Source organism: Chanos chanos, chromosome 4, assembly GCF_902362185.1.
Source record: "Chanos chanos chromosome 4, fChaCha1.1, whole genome shotgun sequence".
In the NCBI taxonomy this organism is placed as follows: Eukaryota; Metazoa; Chordata; class Actinopteri; order Gonorynchiformes; family Chanidae; genus Chanos; species Chanos chanos.
In genome coordinates this window covers 16,341,341-16,361,926 of record NC_044498.1, presented here as the reverse complement: position 1 = coordinate 16,361,926, position 20,586 = coordinate 16,341,341, and the positions used below count along the sequence as shown (strand labels likewise).

General features: G+C 40.6%; 2 protein-coding genes across 2 annotated transcripts; one reads left to right on the top strand and one right to left on the bottom strand.

Annotated features, from left to right (window-relative positions):
* Positions 1-1,849: 1,849 nt before the first annotated feature.
* ppat (phosphoribosyl pyrophosphate amidotransferase) lies at positions 1,850-13,173 on the bottom strand. Its single transcript, XM_030771421.1, has 11 exons — positions 12,639-13,173; positions 5,993-6,059; positions 5,192-5,398; positions 4,831-4,943; positions 4,402-4,547; positions 4,095-4,167; positions 3,736-3,887; positions 3,487-3,614; positions 3,053-3,274; positions 2,724-2,844; positions 1,850-2,424 (listed from the first exon to the last, which is right to left on the bottom strand). Exons 1-11 carry the CDS (start codon positions 12,764-12,766, stop codon positions 2,249-2,251), a joined length of 1,533 nt encoding a protein of 510 aa, XP_030627281.1. The 5' UTR covers positions 12,767-13,173; the 3' UTR covers positions 1,850-2,248.
* Positions 13,174-13,369: 196 nt separating this feature from the next.
* paics (phosphoribosylaminoimidazole carboxylase, phosphoribosylaminoimidazole succinocarboxamide synthetase) lies at positions 13,370-19,796 on the top strand. Its single transcript, XM_030771292.1, has 9 exons — positions 13,370-13,518; positions 13,920-14,117; positions 14,991-15,169; positions 15,568-15,747; positions 16,200-16,313; positions 16,555-16,638; positions 17,993-18,173; positions 18,530-18,688; positions 19,481-19,796. The coding sequence occupies exons 1-9, from the start codon at positions 13,503-13,505 to the stop codon at positions 19,645-19,647; spliced, it is 1,278 nt and encodes a 425-aa protein (XP_030627152.1). The 5' UTR covers positions 13,370-13,502; the 3' UTR covers positions 19,648-19,796.
* Positions 19,797-20,586: the final 790 nt, after the last annotated feature.

Sequence of the window (20,586 nt, the reverse complement as noted above, 5' to 3'; positions counted from 1 at the left end):
ATCAAAATTGCGTTAAATGTTAGGGTAGTTGAGTTGTGTACGCTAAACTGTCGACAAACTTGATTGTAAGTTTATTTATTAAACAGCGCAGCAGTATTAGCGAGTAAACAAACAATGGTTGTATCATTTCTCCCTCGTTCGTTCTAAAATTTTCTGACATCATCGCTCAGAGCGGCTTATAACGCTATCCATTGCTAAATGAAGTCACCCACAAAGCTAGCTTATGCCATGTTTATCTGTGGAAGACCGCTAACGTTAATGCGCGGTTAAACCATAGCGTTTATCTTGTTCTGCCGAAATGAAGCAATCGTAAATGTTTCTGCGACTCATATGTCTGTAGTTACAGTTGGTGCATTGGAAATCATTAAACCAGTGGGAACACGTAAATAAACGTGAGTTGCACAAGTCTCTAACACGGCTTGGTAACCAAACAAAGTTACCGAACTTCTCTTTCAAATGTGTAGTGTGAAATCCCAAAGTCTTAAGTCCTCGTTGCAGACAGTGACGTAGTATTACATGCATTCAACAGCAACGTTTATTCTAGGTCACTATCAGTTTATTGCCTAAGATGGCATGTTTCAGACGGCGCCAAATGGTGGTTGAAAAATGTTTCTCGTAGCTTGCATTGGACAGAATTAAAAGTAAAAGAATATGTGTGTGTGTGTGTATATATGTAATATTTGGTATTTGTATACATTTGACTTTTATCACAGACTTTAATATATTTCGTTGTACCTTTGTTCAAAGTACTATATATGGCAATTAAACAGGTTCATTTTAAAACTGCATTATGTCACATTATTTTGGTGAGAACTACACATAACAAATGTTAGGGTAAATCTTTCTTTATGTTATGGCTTTCTGGGGGAAAAAAATAGAGGCCGATATATCATTATCGATTTTTTAAATCCTCGGATATCGAAATGGGTATCAGTCTTAAAAATCCTGTATCGGTCAGGCTCTAATATGTATGATGGCTATTAGTTTGTACGAAAATTCAAAGTTGTCAAGATATAATAAATGGATTCAGCAGTTATTTGCCCTACAGACTTAGGTTGTTCAAAATGATCTTTTCTTGCAGCCTTTCAAGAAGACGACTCTTATACAACCCATCACAATGAAGAGCATGGTTCTAATCCTGTGAGGAATTTAGACAAGTCATATCCATATGTTCTAGTAAATGGCAGGGCCAGAGAAACAGGGACCAAACACCTCTCTGAATGTGGATTCCTAGAATATGCGGATTTGACACAATACATTTTTTAACTTTCTTGTTATGTACTCTTATTGTTAATACCACACTGTGTGGTCTTTTTGTGTCACTCAGATGTGTTTTTTTATTGTGTCTTCTTTCAGTTCATCTTGTTTTATTGTACTTTTTTGTTAGCTGTATGCCTGCTGTTTATGCTCGTTATGTACCAGTAATAATGTCTACTCTGTATCTGTTGTGACTTCAGCCATTTATGGCAGTTTTTACATTCAGTGGAGGATAAATAACCTCCACTAAGACCTTTTTATTTTGAACTGTATTACTTTTAAACTGTATGCTCTTTTTCAAAGGTATTTTAGATACATAAGGTGGTGGGTTGTAAAGAAATTAATGTCTATAGTGTTAATGTAAATAGTTCATAGGAACTTGGATGTCCTATGCATATTTAAAAATGAGACTATTAATAAAGATTTTGTCCCCACACATCAAAAATTTAAAGCAAGATACAATTTAGACAAGATGAATACAATTTCATATTTTAATTAAACTGTATTTTTATACTTTATTTTAATGTTTCCGAATCAGTGAAAACATAAACAAAGAATGTTTTCAACAAAAGAAAAACAATCATCAGAGGGATAAAGGAAAGGAATGAGAATTTATTGGTAGGTCAGATTTTAATGCTAACTTGGATTAAGCAGTCATAGTGTTCCAAAGAAGCTCTCTTAACCATTTCTCTAATTGGACAGTTCTCAGTTTATACTTTTAACCCCCCCCCCCACCAAAATCTGCCCCCTGGGGAGAAGTCAGGGTTTTTAGCAAGTTGTGATAGCAATCCTATCAAAGTTCCATGCTAATGAGACTTCTTGCCATTGTCCTCTAATAGAAAAATGAATGTGGTTCATAGAAAAATTTTTTTTACATGAGACTGAATTATCTACTCTAGCTGAAGAAGACCGTTCTAGTCAGGGAAGGGTCGGATTTACTCATAGTGGTTGGAATGTGGTTTAGAATTAGTGGTAATATTCTGGTCTAACTTCACCACTCCAGCTCTACAGGGTATTTGCCTGTGAGGCAAGCAGTACAGTGGCCAACTTTCAGGGTAGACTCTGTGGTGGAACCGATTCGTTCATCCTTCTCCCGAAAAGATGTTATTCCGTCCCGAACAGCCGACACCAAACCCTCTACGGACAGATAACGTACACTGGTAGCACCTGTCACAACATAAAAAGACCCAAAACAGAGCAGAGTCAGTGTATTTAAAAACTTTATAATTAAATTGTAACTTAGTAATTAAAAGCATAGGTCCAAGTTTTATACTTGGATTCAGGAAACATTGTTACAGCACAACACCACTGAAATACTGAAAAACAATATTTCTGCTATGTTTAAATAAATTTATAGGTTAAAGAGTCTTTGGATACACACTGGCAGAACCATAAAAATCATTCAAGACTTAAACATTTACATATATGCTATATGTATGTCATTTAACAGAAGAAAAACCACTCACCAATATAGCCTGCAATATCCTTGAACTCTGGTTTGTTGGCAATGAGCTCTTCTTTGGTAGGAATGTTGATGCCCATGTAACAGGGAAACCGGACTGGGGGTGAGGCAACACGGATGTGAACCTACAAGAGGACATTTAGGGGCAACAAAAACGGACCAGGCGTGTTTAGCATATGAAGGTCACACCTGTATCGTACCCTTCATTATAAAGAAACGCTTCGCTACATTTTGCATATGCTTTGTAAGGAATACTGCACATGCTAGCTTTGTGTAAGGGTACTTCGACTTGAGTGAATGAACGCATTAACATTCAGGAGAATTTCCCCTCACCTCAGTAGCACCTGCCTCCCTCAGTAATTTAATAATGGGTGATATGGTGTTGCCTCTCACAATAGAATCATCAATGAGCACTACTCGTTTCCCCGCAAAATTGTCTGTCAATGCTCCAAACTTTTTGGCCACGCCCAGCTGACGCAGCCGCGTGTTGGGTTGAATGAAGGTTCTCCCGACGTAGCGGTTCTTGCACAAGACCTCTACGTATGGCAGGCCAGACTAAAACCGAATCAGAATAGTGTACAAAACATAGCACCGATTTAGAAGTAAAAGGCATCAGAATAAAAATGAAACATGCAACTTTCCATCAGAATTAAAAGGCACACTTTCATCTGAGGATATTAATGCATTATGTCATAATGAATGGCAGAATAATGATCATGGTAAGGAGGAGTGAGGAGTTTCCTTGAAATGGTGTCTTTGATACTCACCTGCTGTGCATAGCCCAGTGCTGCAGGGGTGGCAGACTCAGGTACTGTGCTGACCACATCGGCATCAGTGGGGGCCTCGATAGCCAGCTGGCGTCCACAGCGCTGCCTGACAGTATATACCATCTGGCCTGTAACACAAAAACAAACAGTACTTACCATTCCAGTAGTCTTAACACACCACACCATGTGCTACAACCATGAAAGCTACTACTACTACTACTACTAATTATAATAATAGGATATGCTGACCTTCAAAAATTGAATCTGGTCTAGCAAAATAAACATATTCAAAAATGCAGAATGCGGGGGGATCTCCCTCAGGTCGCAGGACCACAGTAAGGGTCTTCACTCCATGCTTGGAGATCTGCACAATTTCTCCAGGCTGCACCTCACGGTAATACCTGAAAGTGAAAAGGAGATCAAATATTTATACCCTTGTCCAAAAACAGTTACTTTCCATCTAATTTGTACTGGCTCAGTTAACAAGATCAAAATGACTGAATAGATCATCAGTTTCTCCGTTGACTTGGCTGGATGACAGGCCTGTTCATGTTATGCTTGAGTTCTCAGTTATGCGCTCAGTGAGACAAAGCTGTTCAAAGTCTTACTTTGCGCCGATTGACTGAAAACTGCAGGATTCTGAGGATACAACCCAGCCTTCTGTGTCATCTTCTCCAACTCCTGAACAAATACAAGAAAACAAACATGATGCACGTGACACCAAAAAAAAAAAAAAAAAGACAGACAGAAGTGACAGAAGATAAAAACCTGTCATGCACTGTAGAGGGAAAGTAGACCAAACACGCTTTTATATTTAGCCCTCTATCTCTCTCTATTTGTCAGTCGGTTAGTGCCTGCCAACACACTTTCTCTGGCTTCATCTCACTCCTTCTTTCTACTTCTGTTTTTCTCTACCTGAGCCATGAAGTTTGGAGATGGGGACCAAACGCCCAATGCAGAGTGGTCTGTTTCCATATGGGTCCCTCACCGCATAAATCACATCTTTGTGCATCACCATTAATGAGTAGGATGTGGGTGTCTCTGTCATTAGGTTCTTAATGCTGCAACACAGATGAAATATGGTAGAACATTCAACTTAAAATCACTGTACTCTCAAAGTCAATACAAGGCAAACATATAAAGTGGAAAAGGGTCCTTAAAGTTTACCTGTTTCAAAATAAATATACCAGATATCTTTCTTTTCTCAATTAAAGAAACATATATCCTGTAATTTTTGTTGTCTTGCTTTGTCAGATATAAATTATGAACCATAACAGGGGAGAGGATTTTAAAGGTGAAAAACTGAGGAATTTTTGACCTAGACTCATGTGGTACATAACTGACCGGGCAACCCAATCAGGAGCGTCGAGCTCCTCCATGGGCGGAGTCAATGCCAGCAGCTGAGTGATCAGCTCACTGTCTGAACTGGTAGACAGGCCCACACCATGACGCATTACCTGCAACAGAAACACACACTCAGATACACACAAATATACACACGACCCATGTGTTTGTATACCAATGGCTCTGCACATGAGTATATTTATGATCTAAATAGAAAACCTTTATTTGTATAGTTTAGTATTTTAGTTTAGTTTAGTACAGTATTTTAGTATTTAGTATAGCACTCTTTAGTATAAGTGCCAGTATAAGTGGCAGCCTTGTCAATAGCACTCAAGCTGTTTCAGTTAAAACAACATCCCACCTTCTTGCGTAACGCAGCTGCGTTTACCAGTTCTCCATTGTGTGCTACTGCAATTTTGCCGTGCAGAGTGTCTACCACAAAAGGTTGGCAGTTCTGCAGCTCTGACATGCCTGTGGTGGAATAGCGTGTGTGGCCGATGCCAAGGTTACCATGGCGAAGCTTGAGCAAGTCCTCAGGCTTAAAGGCGTTGTTTACCAGCCCCATGCCCTGAGAAAGAGAGAGGGAAAGAGAAAGAGAGAGAAAGAGTGTGAAAGAAGGGTTTTGAATGGTTTGATTCACACACACACACACACACAAAAATCATTTTTATACGTCCAGACAGAAAGAATGAGTACACATTTTGGACAGAATACATTGTAGAAAATATTATACAACAAAAGATACAAAGATACAAACGCCAAAAAAGCACACTTTCAATACAAATGGTGTTACAATGGAAATGACTAGTGCACTAGGCGTGTCACTCAGCAGTGTGTGTTCTCAGCCCCTCTCTTTCTCAGTGTTGCTCTGTCCTATGACTGACTGCCAAAAAAGACAAAATCCACCAAAAACAGTGAACTTGCACTGTTAACTGTGTTGCTTTTTCCTCCTGTGTAGTCAGTGTGTTCATGAACCCTGTGTGTGGATGCACAGAACTACCTGTGTGTTTAATCATACACAGACACCACCTTCTGTAAAACTGCTCTCAACATGTTGTACTTTTGTGAATGTGTTTAAATGAGGGAGTTTTTCTACATAACATAATCAAAGGGGTAAGTCAAACATTTCTAGAAAAAAACTTGTAGGTTCACATTATTTTACCTTGAGGGCGGTGTATGTGGGGGGACTGAATCCATCACTTGTGACTATACCAGCACTCTCTTGTCCTCTTCAGTAACAGAGACAAATTAGATATAAAATTAGTACAATATAGCATTATTTATGACCTTAAAGACAATCACAGACATACGGTCTAAGCATTTCTGTAGGGTTTCTTATGTAGATATGCTCCTAATCTGTTTGTCTTCATCTCCCCTCATCCATTCTCACTCCTGCTCTTTTCCCTCTCAAACACAAGCAAAATGAAACCAAACTCCCCACTGTGCATTTGTTATGACACTGTGGACCACAGTGAAAAAAATAAACAGGTCTGTAAGACGATCATTTCCATTTCCACAGACTGACAGAGAAGCAGAGAGGGAGACACACAGAAGAGAGAGATACAGAGGGAGAGAGAGAGAGAGAGAGAGAGAGACAGAGAGGAAGACTGGAAAAGACTGGAGTCTAGAAAATCCTCTTAATTTCTCAGCACATAGACAAATTCATCTGAGTCTCTTTCAATTGCCTTATTTGGAGGGGTTCATGCTGCGGCTACAGCTCATTCGCCAAGCCACTTCTCAGATTACCCTCTACCCCTCCCCCACACCACACAGCTTAAGCCAGTAGTAAGGCTGTTCTCAGACACGTGACACTCCTCACTGGCTCAACCGTCTGGTTGCCTAGGGAACTGAGCTGAGAGAGGAGGGGGAGGGGTGTAGGGGAGAGTAGCAGAGGAGAAAACAACAGAAGCGATTTCCAGGGCAGCTTAAAACCATGGAGTCCAAAACAGAGCTGCAAATAAACATGGTAGACGAGAATAGGAATAGAGGAGTGGTAAGACTATGGAAGGAAGAGGAAGTAAAAGCTCTGCTCTCTGTGTGGAGGGAGAGAGCAGCATGGGGAGAGATTGATGGTAGGGCCAAGTTTGAGGGCATTGCAGGCCGACTAAGAGAGATTGGGGTGTGCCGTGACTGGAAGGATTGCCAAACACAGTGTAAGGCCATGGGTCTACAAAACTGGATGCCCCAACTGCCAGGGACATGTCATGTCTTAAAACAAGGAACAACAGCTATGAAGGACATGAGAACAGCCAAAGGGCCATTTGATGTGGAAGATGAGTCAACAAGGGAGAACAAGGGAGAACAACCATCTACTCTGACCAGTCCTCAGGAAGGTAACAAAGACATCTGGACTAGTTAGCTTAGTTTAGCTTATTGTGTGTGTGCATATATGCTTTCACGCTCTCTCTCATACGCACACTCACACAAACCAAAAAACACAGGGAGAGGAATGAGGAAGAAAAGCAGGTGGCTGCAACAATGGCTTAAGTCAGGTTACTCAGTAGAGCCAAGTCATTATCTAGGAGTCAACATTGTAGAGTGTGTGTGTGTGTGTGCGCGCGTGGCTGTGCGTCAGAGCGAAAAAGCGAGGCGGACAGACTTTATCCTGTAGATCAGTTGAAAATTGGCTTCTTGCATTAAACACAAAAGTATGAGGCAAAGCCTCCTGAGAGACCTGAGACACTGTGCATGGCATGATACAGCCAACTATCACAAGAAAATTGCTTTCAAAAGAATACATCTTAAAATCTGTTTTATAAAGACTGAATAAGTATGATTTTCAATATTTTTAAATTTCTTGGATTTGTAAAAGATATATGCTACTCCTTACCACAGACTTCAATCCATCAAGAATGACACCTAGTCCGTATTTTAAGACTTTATAGGCTTTCAGTGAATGCAAATTACATGAGATTCTCATAATTCCAGTCTATGAATAAATTGTTGATTGACCCTGAAACTCAGAGCTCCAGGTGGCAAACTGAGGTTGGTAACATCAATTAATTGAGGTTTAGGGGATGTGACATGTTCAGACACATTACTTTATCTTTCAACATACGCTTCAAGAAGTCACTGCCATTAAGTCAACAAGACCATAAGTAAATAACAACTCGCCTCAATTCAGTTCGGCTTGAATGCTTCAGCTTTAAACTGATTGATCTGTGTTATATCAGTCACTCTAGAACTAAAGGTTTAATCTGATCCCTTTGTAAATTTCACAACTGTTTGTCTGTTGTCTGTTTTGTACGGATCTGAAGGAGGACAAGCCCATTTTCTTCCAAATTCCAGTTTATATCTATTGCTGTTGCAGTTAAATTTTCTTGAGTTTAGCGTCATGAAAAAAAACAAGAAAATTTTGACTTTGACCTGTTATGACAGCCCGAATGTGATTTGTAGCGTAATTCAAGGCAAACTTTTTTGCACCAATCTTGATCGTCCACCCACCAACAGGTTGTCTCGCAATGCAACATGGTCTTCATTGTCAATTGACAATAACGGTTGTTCAGTTTTAATAATCATATCTTTACTAGACACATTGTCTGGGATCCTCTCACTAATTTGTAAGCCTTTCCCACTGAAACCTAAACAATGTAGCAACGTCAGTGTAGGCCAACAGTACACAGATTAAAACTCATCTAGTCCCTACCCTTACTTACATTTAAGAGTCTTAACCAATCCCATTTCCCACAAAAGGTGCATGTTTGTTTGAGAATGACTCATTATCATGTCTAAAACACCTTAAGTTCAAACACTGAAATCGAAACGACTTTTCACCAACAAAGACAAAAAGCTGTCTTGACGCTATATAACACGCAAAAGTAATATTTCAGCATGCAACAGGGTGGAATATTCTTCCACGGTAGGAACGCCTTGGAAGAATATTCCACACTAACTGATATATCCTCTTTTACAGGCCCCCAAGCTATGATGGGTGGGGCACATCCTTATGTAACCTACACAGGAGCTGAGGGAGGCCGACACTGGACAGACGATGAGGTCCGGGCGCTCCTCTGCATCTGGGCCGACCGTAAGGTCCAGGAACGTCTGAGCAGCACCCTCCGAAACAAGGCCATATTCCAGGAAATGGCACGAAGGCTGCAGCGGGACCACGGTGTGGTCAGAGACTGGAAACAGTGCCGCACGAAGTACAAGAACCTCAAGTACGAGTACAAGGTTTGCAAGAGCAGCCTGGGAGTACCAGGCCAGGGTCGGTCCATGAAATTCTTTGAAGAGGTGGATGCCATTCTCCAGGGCAAGGATAACGAGAGTGTGGAGGAACCAGAAGTTACACAAAGGGGAAGCCATGATGGAGAACAGAGCGTTGTCAGAAGAGAACCTGAGGGGTGCCAGGTCATTAAGATTGATGATGGTAAGAATTTAGAACCAAGACAAGGATTGTGTTAAGTGTTTTGAAGTATGTCAGGGTGGATTTGAGCATTCTTATACAGTATAATTTAGTCTGGTCACTTTTTTTTTTTTTTTAGATGAAAACCTGTCAGAAGTGGAAACAGAAACAGTGAAATCCAATGTTAACTATAATGATTCCAACAAAGCTGGTAAGTCCAATTCAATTCACAGACTCCATAGAATATAGTAAAAGAATAATTATCTATGTACCTGCATTTGCCTTTTAGATATATAAAATTAAAGAAGTCAATAAAATATAAACAAAGGAGTTTTATAATTCAGACAGAGCCCTGGCAGGGATGCTGTGAATCAGCCTTCATCTCCTTTGGTTCAAGAGATATGTAAGGCTTTCGCTCTTCTAGCATCAACTGACCAAACTGTTGAATTATCTTATAGTAAAAAAGCAGAATGGATCTTGGTGCTGCTATAATGTTCACATTGATTCAATATTTTTATAGATCAGTACTGTCCTAAGAAAAGAGCTCCGAGTGATCCATGTTGTGTCATTGGTGGAGTAAGTGAAAGAGAAGACGGGACAGTGTCATGATAAAGTCTCCAACGCTGTGTCTGTCTCATCTCAGGTCCTCATTCAGTAGCAGTGGACACAGTTACAAGTGATCAGCTCAACGTGATCACGGTTCACGACTCAGGACGGAACTGGAGCGAGGAAGAGATGGCAGCACTGATTCAGATCTGGTCAGAAAAAGGAATCCAACGGCAGTTGGAAAGTTCAACCCGTAACAAGGACATTTTTGTGCAGATCTCAAAACGCCTTCTTCAGCAGGGAGTGGAGAGGGACTGGAAACAATGTCGCACCAAATACAAAAACTTAAAGTACATCTACCGCTCTCTACAGAGAGGAAAGGCTGACATTGGAGACCCTCGTAGGATCATGAGGTTTTACGACCAGTTGGATGCCATACTGACCCGGTCAGGTCGAGTCTCTGACACAAGCCATGAAGAGTTAGCTGACACAGGGACCATGACAAGGACTCTTAGAATATTCAGCCCTCCGCGGTCAGAGGAGCCGTCTTTGACGGACCCTCTTCCAGAAAAGGGACAGGACTTTGAAGCTACAGCTTACGAGCAGCAGGATGACCCCACTTTGAAAGGATCAACTGCCATTGCTGCTAGGGGTTTCAATAATCAGTCCATGACTAATGCCACTTTGAGAAAGTCAGAAGAGGTCACTGAAATGGGATATGAAGTCAATGCTGAGACGGACGTCACATTGGTTAAATCAAACAATATAATTCTGATAGAATACGAGCACCAGGCCCAACCACATGAATCGGTCAAGAAAATCATTTTTGACGAGGTGCCTCCATATGAGAACCACACAGGTAAGCAGCCCTACAAAAGAGAGATATTAAAAAAATATAAAGTCTTTCTGAGTGTAACCAAGAAGTATTATGCCTGTGACACTACACATATGATGAACAGATAAATGTTATTTATAGGATACAAAATTTCTTACATTTTCCAGAAAGAAAGCATTCTATGGTAATTAACAGGATTGTTACTAATATACTGGAATAAATGCAAAACAGGTTCTGTGTATACACTGCTGGCCTTGTCATTAACATACAGAAAACCTAAAACAAAATTTGAACACAGAGATTTTGACAAAGTTTAGTTTAAACATTATTTTAGCACTCAAACCCTATTCAGTTTCAGCTAATCATGACAGTCATTGATTCAAATATAAGTTTTAACTTTGAACCTTTCTTAACAGTATAATGTCAGCAGCTTAGTAGCAAGGGCCTAAGAAAAATATCAATACAGAAATATCATCAACACTCAAATGATGGTGGTGCTTTTGATTTCATTCTGCATGTCCAAAGTTCTTCTGAACTGCCAACAGATGTTTCTGAGATATATATATATATATATATATATATATATATATATATATATATATATATATAAAAAATAACAACACTTGGTTGTTAGACAGTAGAAAGTAATGTGTGTGTGTGTGTGTGTGTGTGTGTGTGTGTGTGTGTGTGTGTGTGTGTGTAGACAACGGTGAATTAATGTCCCCTGAGAGAGACCATGTCCTATCAAGAGGAAAGAAGAGGAAAGCTCCAGATGAAGGTCTCTTTTATACACATTTCACAATAACGAATTTGTTATTAATTTGGAAGCTGACGTGCAACTACATGTCTTCAGTAAGCGAACGTTCACAGTGTAACTGTGTCTTGTGACTAAGGTCTCGACCTTAATTGAGTTGAGATCCGAAGGAATGATAGTGTTACTGCAGACAGGAGGACAATAAAAAAAAGCAAACTATGCTCGCAAGCTCATATTATCATTTACAAATGATAATATCCAGGATTTGAAACGAATGTCATATTGGAAAACCTCAAATAAATGCTCCATCATATACAGAACAAACAAAAAAAAGTAAAAATACAAGAAAAATTATACTATAAGTGGCATCATGGTTACCTGAGAATGTATTAATGCTCAACTTAACTTTGAGTAGCATATGTAATTATGTTCAGCTCTGTAAACTAGTTCATCCAGATGTTTCTGAAACTCACTTGGCCTAACTGAAAATATGCAAACGTGCTTAAACAAGATTTGTGGGTATATAAGCAATACCATGGCCTATTAAACACAAACATTGCGTTTGTGTGCTCGGTTCAACTTTTTAAAGTCTAAATTTTGTTTATAGATGGCAATGTGAATTTTAAGAGGCATCAGCAAAAGGTGGACGTTGGAGACAACAGTACACATTTTCCAGAGAATATCGACCTCCACTGTAAAGAGGAGACTGATCAAATACCAATACTAGCAATCAGTTCAGTTTGTTCGATGGCGACTGGAATTCCATCAGTGAATAATCAGGTGAGCTGAGATTTGACTAACGCTCCTTTACGTAATACAAAAATCGGTCACAACATTACAGAGTTAGAACACTGTGCAAATCGTTTCGCTTGATTTAAAGCATATCCAGTCAATTAACCGATACAGAGATCGTTATGTTATGGCATCTGATTGGGACAATGCGTTTTTCCAAGCAGGACGGTAACTTTCAGCATTCCCCCATGTTACATTTCCAAGGGCATTTTTTTCCTAATCCCGAAAAATAGTTTAGAGCTGCGATGTTATCACGTGAAAAAGAATGATACCAGAATGCTCGTAAAGATAGAAGTCTTGCGAGTCTTGGGGGAAACAAGGCGAAAGAAACTAAACTTTCGATAAAGATTTGTGTACTTCAAGACCTAACATGGATAAGATAAACAACTTAATCACTTACGTTTATTTAAGATAAGTGTGTCATGTCACAAGAAGAAAATTTACTTGATTATAAGCTGAGAGTCAGTTGTTACGTTTGATCTCTACCACATAACTTAACGCAATAAAAGAAAATGCAAACTGCATGCATTTTTTACCTGTGTTGTAGAGCTACAAGTCCCAACGTTATTATTTGGGCAACTTCCAGCTGTGTGGGCCACTCACCAGCCGCTACACAGCCGAAAACTCCGCATTCCTCTCCGATTCCCGACTCCTCAAACTCCATACCTATTGCCCTGATTCTGCCACAGAACCGTAATATTGCTGGTATGTGTAACCACGCTGGTATTCACTCCAAACACGTGCGAGGAACTATGAAGTCGAGTTCAACCAACTGTGGCACAGCGATGCACAAATTCGTCCGTCACCACTCTCTAATCTCAAAACTCCTTAAAAGAAAAACATAATGGTTGCGATTGAAAACTATTAAAGCTATCACATCTATAGATTTACTCAGCAAAAGACGACCGTGGAGTAAAGGCGGATTACTGATTGTGTTTGATATTGACTGGGCAAGCAGACGCTTACTTCTCATACAATTTACATCGGACGCATTGTTAGAATACCAAACTGTACACGGTCAAGTTCACTAGTAAATCAAACCAGCCTACCGCCAAACCTCAGAAAAGACGCATGGAGTCACGTTTAATAATTTCGCCATTTATTCTGGAAAAAAACATGCACATAAGTTTTGTCCACGTGGTGAAGACAGAATCACTCTGATTGGATTTTGTGAATCGGCAGAGTGTCGCAATTGGCGTTCCTGATATATGAAAGTGAGTTGCTCTCCCATGCCGTAATATTCTTTCAGGATATCTGCCCTGAGCAAGCCCGCGCTTCTCAGATAGACACCCAAATTGTTAAGTAAGCATTGTGTTTTCTGGAGTTCACGTGGTTGCCTTGTTCTCGTTATTAAAATACATTTTTAATCAAATTAACAGGAGCAACAGATTTCGACAGATATGGCATCTGAATCAGGTATGCATTGTTTTTTTGTTACGCGTATCATTCTTTCTTCCTACCTCAGCGGTGTTCCGCTGGCAAAAGGGGTAGTGCTACTAGAAGCTAATGCAACTGCGCGAGAGAGATCCATGTTGTTATGGTCGTTCAGATGCTACTCCCAACAAACTTTATGCATGGATTGTGCCGCCGCTGCAAGTTAATCTGTATGAAATTGACGATATTTAACACTTTCAAAATAAAAATATAATATTTCTTACTGTCTTGTAGTGGTTTGTGGAACTCTGTGTGCAGTGTGAGGCACGCTCAGTTATGCGATAAATTAACTGTGAGGCCAGAAAAGGACAGCTTGGCAAGTGTGAAAAGAACTCAAACGAATACAAATCCTTTATTTTGTTTGTGATTCTAATTTGTTTCAGAATTGAAACTCGGCCAGAAACTGAATGAGGGGAAGACTAAGCAGATCTTTGAGCTGCCTGATGAACCTGGTCACGTTTTGGTCCAATCAAAAGACCAAATCACAGCTGGAAATGCAGTCAGAAAGGACCAAATGGAAGGGAAGGCCGCGATAGCAAACAAGACCACGAGCTGTGTGTTCAGACTCTTGCAGGACGCAGGTGAGTCACCACACTGTCTTTTTTTTTTGTATCAAATTTTGAAATCACGGTAATTAACGCTAAGATATGAGTTGCATGTTACGTCTTGCAGATGTGACGGGCACCCACCGCCCCTCATACCATCAGTATCATCCTCTAAAGTCACAACCTTCCATGCCTGTTGTACATCTGCCAGGCGTAGGGCCAAGATTCTAAAGTTTGACCTAGAAATCGCAAGTGATCATTCTATAATGTGCCTCTAATCCTTAAATGGGTTGCCTTGCCATAGTAATTTAAGTGAACCGCTGTTAAGTGCAACCCATGTGTTGCTCGTGACGATCGCTGTACCGTGGAAATTACTGCCTTGTGACACTGCATGCATCCTTTAAACAGAATGTCACACACACACACTAATCTTTGTTTTACCATTTCAGGCACCATAATGAGTTTAGAGTTATTTTTTTCTTTTTACATAATAAAAATCTTTTAGAGCCTCTCTGGTCCATCTTTTTGTCATGTGATTAGCAGAACATACATTTGCCACTGGTTAAGTAATATTATCAGCTCAGTTTGTATAACTTTATACTCCAGTATTCACTGGCTGCAGTCACACTATGGAGCATCTGCAAGAATCAGGAACCTACAAATCATGAATGTTTCTGATGTTCAGCATCAGATGGTAAAGGATGGTTAACATTGAAGTTGACCAAGTTGTGATGTTGTAAACATGAACAGAGGGTCACTTCTGGACAGAGCCGCTCCCTGCACCCCAGAGCTACTTATTGTCATACAAAGTCAATGTCCTTGAATGTATCACAAAATTGAAGATTTTCTGTTCAAGGTTATATGGATAGTACTTAGCACTAGGTAACGTTTCTGTCCTATGCCTCTCAGGAATAAAGACAGCGTTTGTGAGGCAGCATTCTGAGACAGCGTTTGTGGCTGCCCACTGTGAGATGATCCCCATCGAGTGGGTATGCAGACGGGTTGCCACTGGGTCTTTCCTCAAGAGGAACCCTGGAGTCAAAGAAGGGTACAGGTTCGCCCCTCTAAAAATGGAGATGTTCTTCAAGGTGTGTTTGTATGTTATGAAAACTGTTAGAAACAGGGTGATTTTTTTTTTTTTTTTAAATCTTTGTTCTTCAGTGGTTTGTTGTTGCAGGGCATCGACAGTTGTCATGAAAGATCAGTGTCTCACTGTAAACATGATTTTACTCAACAATGTTGGCATTGGTCACAGTGCGTACCTGTTAATGATCAAGTAGCCAATGATATTGTAAGAATATGCATGATAGTAACTGTCTAATGCTTACATAACTCAATCACTTCATCAGAAGGCCTTTAACAAGCTTACACACTTAAACAGAGTTGGATTTTACATCACTTGTTTTCATTCTCTTACCAAATACTTACCCAATACCAATACTGATTCTTGTGTCTTCGTTCTCTTTCTTATTTATCCCACCTCCAGGATGATGCCAACAATGACCCCCAGTGGTCAGAGGAGCAGCTGCTGGCAGCAAACCTAAGCCCGGCAGGCGTTTCCATTGGTCGCTGTGAGGTGGACATCATGAACCGAAGCACAGTGGCCATTTTTGAGATCCTGGAGAAAGCCTGGTGTACTCAGAACTGCACTCTGGTGGACATGAAGGTAATCAACTGTTAGCCACAGAATGAGAGATGACTGCAGACGCAGTAATGATTGTTTTAGAAGGACCTCGTAGTAATGTAGAGGTGTAGAGGTGTGTAGTGCTTGTAGGATTCACGGTGCAAATCCCCGCCTGTGCCATGTGTTCTCATGGCCAGGGTCTTCGTCGATGCTGATCAGTAGACACTGCCAACCAAGTCCTTATGTCATTGTGGGTATCAGCGGATGAAAGGCACTCTTCTTCAAACATGTTACTTTGCACAGAAGTGCTGGGCATTTGAAACTGTGAAAAGATTCAGTGACTGATTTGAAATGTATTAGAGGAAGCCTGTGTTGGCTGTACTCCCATAGAGTGATTTGCCTGATATGTGAGGTTGGCATAGGTGTTTGGGAGTTCCAAATTTGAGATGTTAACTGAGGGTGTTTTTGTACGGTTCTTTTACATTCATTATCAGATCGAGTTTGGCGTGAATGTAACCACAAAGGAAATTGTGCTGGCCGATGTGATTGACAACGACTCTTGGAGACTGTGGCCAGCTGGGGACCGAAGCCAGCAGAAAGACAAACAGGTGAACTTTCCTTTGGTCTGCACTAAAAAGCCAAACTGGTGGTTATAAAACCACTTGTCTCCAGAGTTAAAAAAAAAAGGTGACGGGAGGTGACAGGTTAAAAAAAAAAAAGTTTAGAAGTGAGCTTTTTAGTGTGTGCATTCAAATGTTCCTTCAGTGAGGCGTTGAGCAATGTTACGGCTGTGAGGCAAACGTGGACCTATTGATGGATACTAGTGCTAAACCTGTTGTGTATTCGCAGGTGTATCGCGACCTGAAGGAGGTCACACCAGAGGCCATGCAGATGGTGAAAAGGAACTTTGAATGGGTCTCTGAAAGAGTTAAGGTACTAACTCATCCTATTTAAAGACATCTTTCTGAGGACTCAAAACTTTAAACAAAACAAGTTAAATTAAGATTGTCCATTAAGAACACTGCTTTTGATGAGCCTTACACGTGTCAGTATCTTAACTGGAGAGTTATACAGCTAACTAAAATCTGAGTTCTTGAACTACCCTGTAGATGTAACTGACAGTTTTGGATAATGCTCGGTGATGTTTTTTCATTTGATCTAGTGTGAGGTTTCACAATACCAGTCCTGGGGACCAACTGGACCACAAATTTTGGTTAATGCTTACCGTTACGACACCTAGTTCAAGGGGTCAAGGGCTCTGTAATTAATAGATAAGCACTACCCCATCTGATGTATCTTAACTAGAACAAGAATGAACTGTCATGTTTGTCCTCAGGACTGAAGTAGAGAGGTTTAGTGTTTAGTCAAGAAATCAAACACTGACACAGTTCTAGTCTATTAATTGCTGTGCAGTAGTCTATGTCTGTGTTACTAAACCATATGTGTATGTTATCAAGCAGTTTGTGGTCACATATAGTGTATGTATTAGTAGAAAGTCAAATACGGTTGTCAGGCCAAATATTAACATGTTTCCAAGGTCTTCCCCCACAAGGATTCACCTCAGTGAACTCTCTTGTAGGCCCCTCAGCACACACCAGTAAAACTCAGAGGACCTTTCACGGTTTGGACCTCAGTGAACCTCTCAGATTACGCAAAGTTTGTTTTTCTGAACGTGGCCCACTGCCCCATTTTGCGCCTTACCTGGCCAAGTCTTTCCTTGTTCAGTCTTTGCATGAAAAGCGTGCAGTAATGCCCTCTAGTGGTCAATTACTGGCATTGTTCAAAAACAAGGTTTACATGCAAAATAATTTTCAGCATTAGCCTCCATAAGTAAGTATTCAGAGTGTTAATGACCTATTGCCCGGCTATAATAATCTCAATGGGGCAGTATTTCACTAATAAGGAACCTGCAGAAAATGCTGACGTTAGGGATCAGCATTACACTTGTGGCTTGCACAGCTTTTCTGCTTGTGTAACACCCAGCATTGAGTCACGCCGCTGGACAAGTTCTCATTAACTGAAGAGTTTTGTTACTCTTGGGACTTCATTGATAGTGGCATAGTGGTAAGGGAAACAATGTAGTAACCAGGCGGTTTAGCTCCTAAGAATCACACCTGAAGCGCTTAAACGTAAGCAAGGCACTTTACCCTGGAGATCACTCCGATAGAGAAAACTGTCATAGGGTGATATGGATAGTAATGTAGCTGATTTAATACTTATGTACCGGTACTCACTGACATGTAATGTATGTGTGTGTGTGTGTGTGTGTCTATGCTTTTGCTCTCAGCTTCTCTTAGAGCCTCAGGCAAGTGGTAGGGTTGTGGTTCTGATGGGCTCCACTTCAGACATGGCCCACTGCGAGAAGATCCGCAAAGCGTGCGGTACTTACGGCATCCCCTGTGCCCTCAGGGTCACCTCTGCGCACAAAGGACCAGACGAGACACTCCGCATCAAAGCAGAGTATGAGGGTAGGTGAAGAGCGGCGTGCCTGTTCACCCACTGACCTGCAGTCTTTGGAAGTGAATCTTCAATGATAAGATCTGAAACTGCCCTTGCAGATCCTTTGCCTCTTAGGCTTGACGTTATGCTGTGCCATCGTTAAGTTCCTATCTTTAATTATTGAAATGGCAGCGATCGTTCCGTCACGTTGAAAACGTCGTGTCTGTATTGATGAAGTAAACTCACACCTTTTCACATTTTCATCTTCTGTCATGTTCTTAGGAAGTAAAATGTGAAGACTTTACAGAGCACTATATCTGGCTTGGGCTTTGCCTTTAGATATTGTAATGTGGATATATATATTTTTTTTTTTGGTTTCCTCCAGGGGATGGAGTGCCCACTATCTTTGTGGCTGTGGCAGGCAGAAGTAATGGACTGGGTCCAGTGATGTCTGGGAACACAGCCTATCCTGTCATCAACTGCCCCCCAGTAACCCCTGACTGGGGAGCTCAGGACGTCTGGTCCTCCCTTCGCATGCCCAGCGGTACGCCCTGGAAATTTATTAGACGATCCTTCATGCATGAATTTTGTCTAGGTCTCTCTCCAGCTGTTCATACTTCGAGTTTTTGCACGGACATACGCGTTATTGTCAAGCATAGATGGCATGGCAATTTGGCAACATCTGTTTTATATTAGTAACATGTAAACTGAAGCAAATCTGGCTTGTCCTCAGTTGACTTTTGGCTGAGCTCAGATTCAAGATGAAGAGTTTGTGTAGGATGAATATTTGAGAGATCTGTTTAATATTTGTGGACATGTTTTCCTAAGTTATAGTTGTGCATTCATCTCAATGATTGAAATGTGACGCCATGTGTGAACATTGATCTCATTCATATTTTTATGCAGTTATATGTGGAGTAACGACAATGCCATTGTTACTTAGGCTACATATGTGATTTGAGGTCGTAAATATGAAATGGTGTGTATATATGTGTGTGTATGTATGTATATATATATATATATATATATATATATATAATGTATACGCCGATTTTTAGACACACAACACAGGTTTTATACTGGAGAAAACTTCATACAACTGGAAAGCTTTGTTTAGTTGTTTGTGAAGAGGTATTTTTGTGAAAGGTATGCTTAATGCCAAAGTAGACTTGAACCATGACTCTAGTTCGTCAGTCATACTATTTTCCTCTGACTCTGACCTCTCTGCTGTGTGTCTCTAATATTGCCTGTGTGTGTGTGTGTGTGTGTGTGTGTGTGTGTGTGTGTGTGTGTGTGTGTGTGTGTATTGTGACTCGGTGTTGCTCTGCTCTTCCAGGTCTTGGCTGCTCCACTGTGCTCTCGCCAGATGCTGCGGCCCAGTTTGCTGCTCAGATCCTGGGACTGACAGACCACCTGATCTGGGCCAAACTACGAGCCTCCATGTTGAACACCTGGGTTTCTTTGAAGCTGGCTGACAAGAAACTGCAGGAGTGCAGCATCTGAGGAGCCTTTCTCAGCATTTCTTGGTACCATTCCAGAGTTTTCCTCGGTACATTCATGATGAATGTGCCTCCACGTTACATTTCTGGTTGATAGAAATATAAGAGAACAAAATAATGTGATCATTTGTGGTAGTGCTAAGTTCTTTATTACACTAATAAATAAATTTATCAGTTATTTTTTTTCTCTTGTGGTTTGTCAGATACATTTTTTTTTTTTTTTTAAAGGCAGTCTATGAGTGTGTTAAAATGGTCGATATTTCAGTAGATGAGAATCAGTTGAGCTGTTCTGTCTTTTTTTTGATCCGCTGAAGGATTTGATTTGTATTCCCTACAGTTCCATGCCTTGTATGACCAGTAAGCATCGGGATAAACACAGGGGACATATTGCTGTCCTTGGTATAGAGAGCCCTTTATTTCAAGGCCTCCTAAAGAATAATACACTATGTTTAAAGGGTGGAGAAACTGAGGAGGACTGTACTCTGCTTCTGTTTAGTGTTGCGTTATATCTGAACATGTGGAGGAGTGTTATTTCTACACGGGGAGAAAACTGAAAATTGTTTACGCCTGTGTTATGTCTTACATTATTCTACAAAAGTCATCTCAAACCCTACTATAATGTTTCTGGCCAAGGAAGAGAAAGCTGTCTAAGAACCGCAGAGCCGGTTCATATGTTCTATGAGGTACTTAAAGTAAACATGCTCTGCCAATTCAAACAGTGATGTGACTCCGTGACACGACCGCGTTGATTAAAAACGGTCATGAAGGAAAAGGACCTGGGGTTTGTGAGGGGTTAAAGTATACTGAAAATGACTGCCTCACTCTACAAAGGTGTGGTGCTTGAGTTAATCAATGCCCAGTTATGTTGCAAGTCACGATTAAAATTTGATACCAAGAAGTCCTTGTCTGTTACTTGGCCACCATCTCTAAAGAAGGAGGTGAG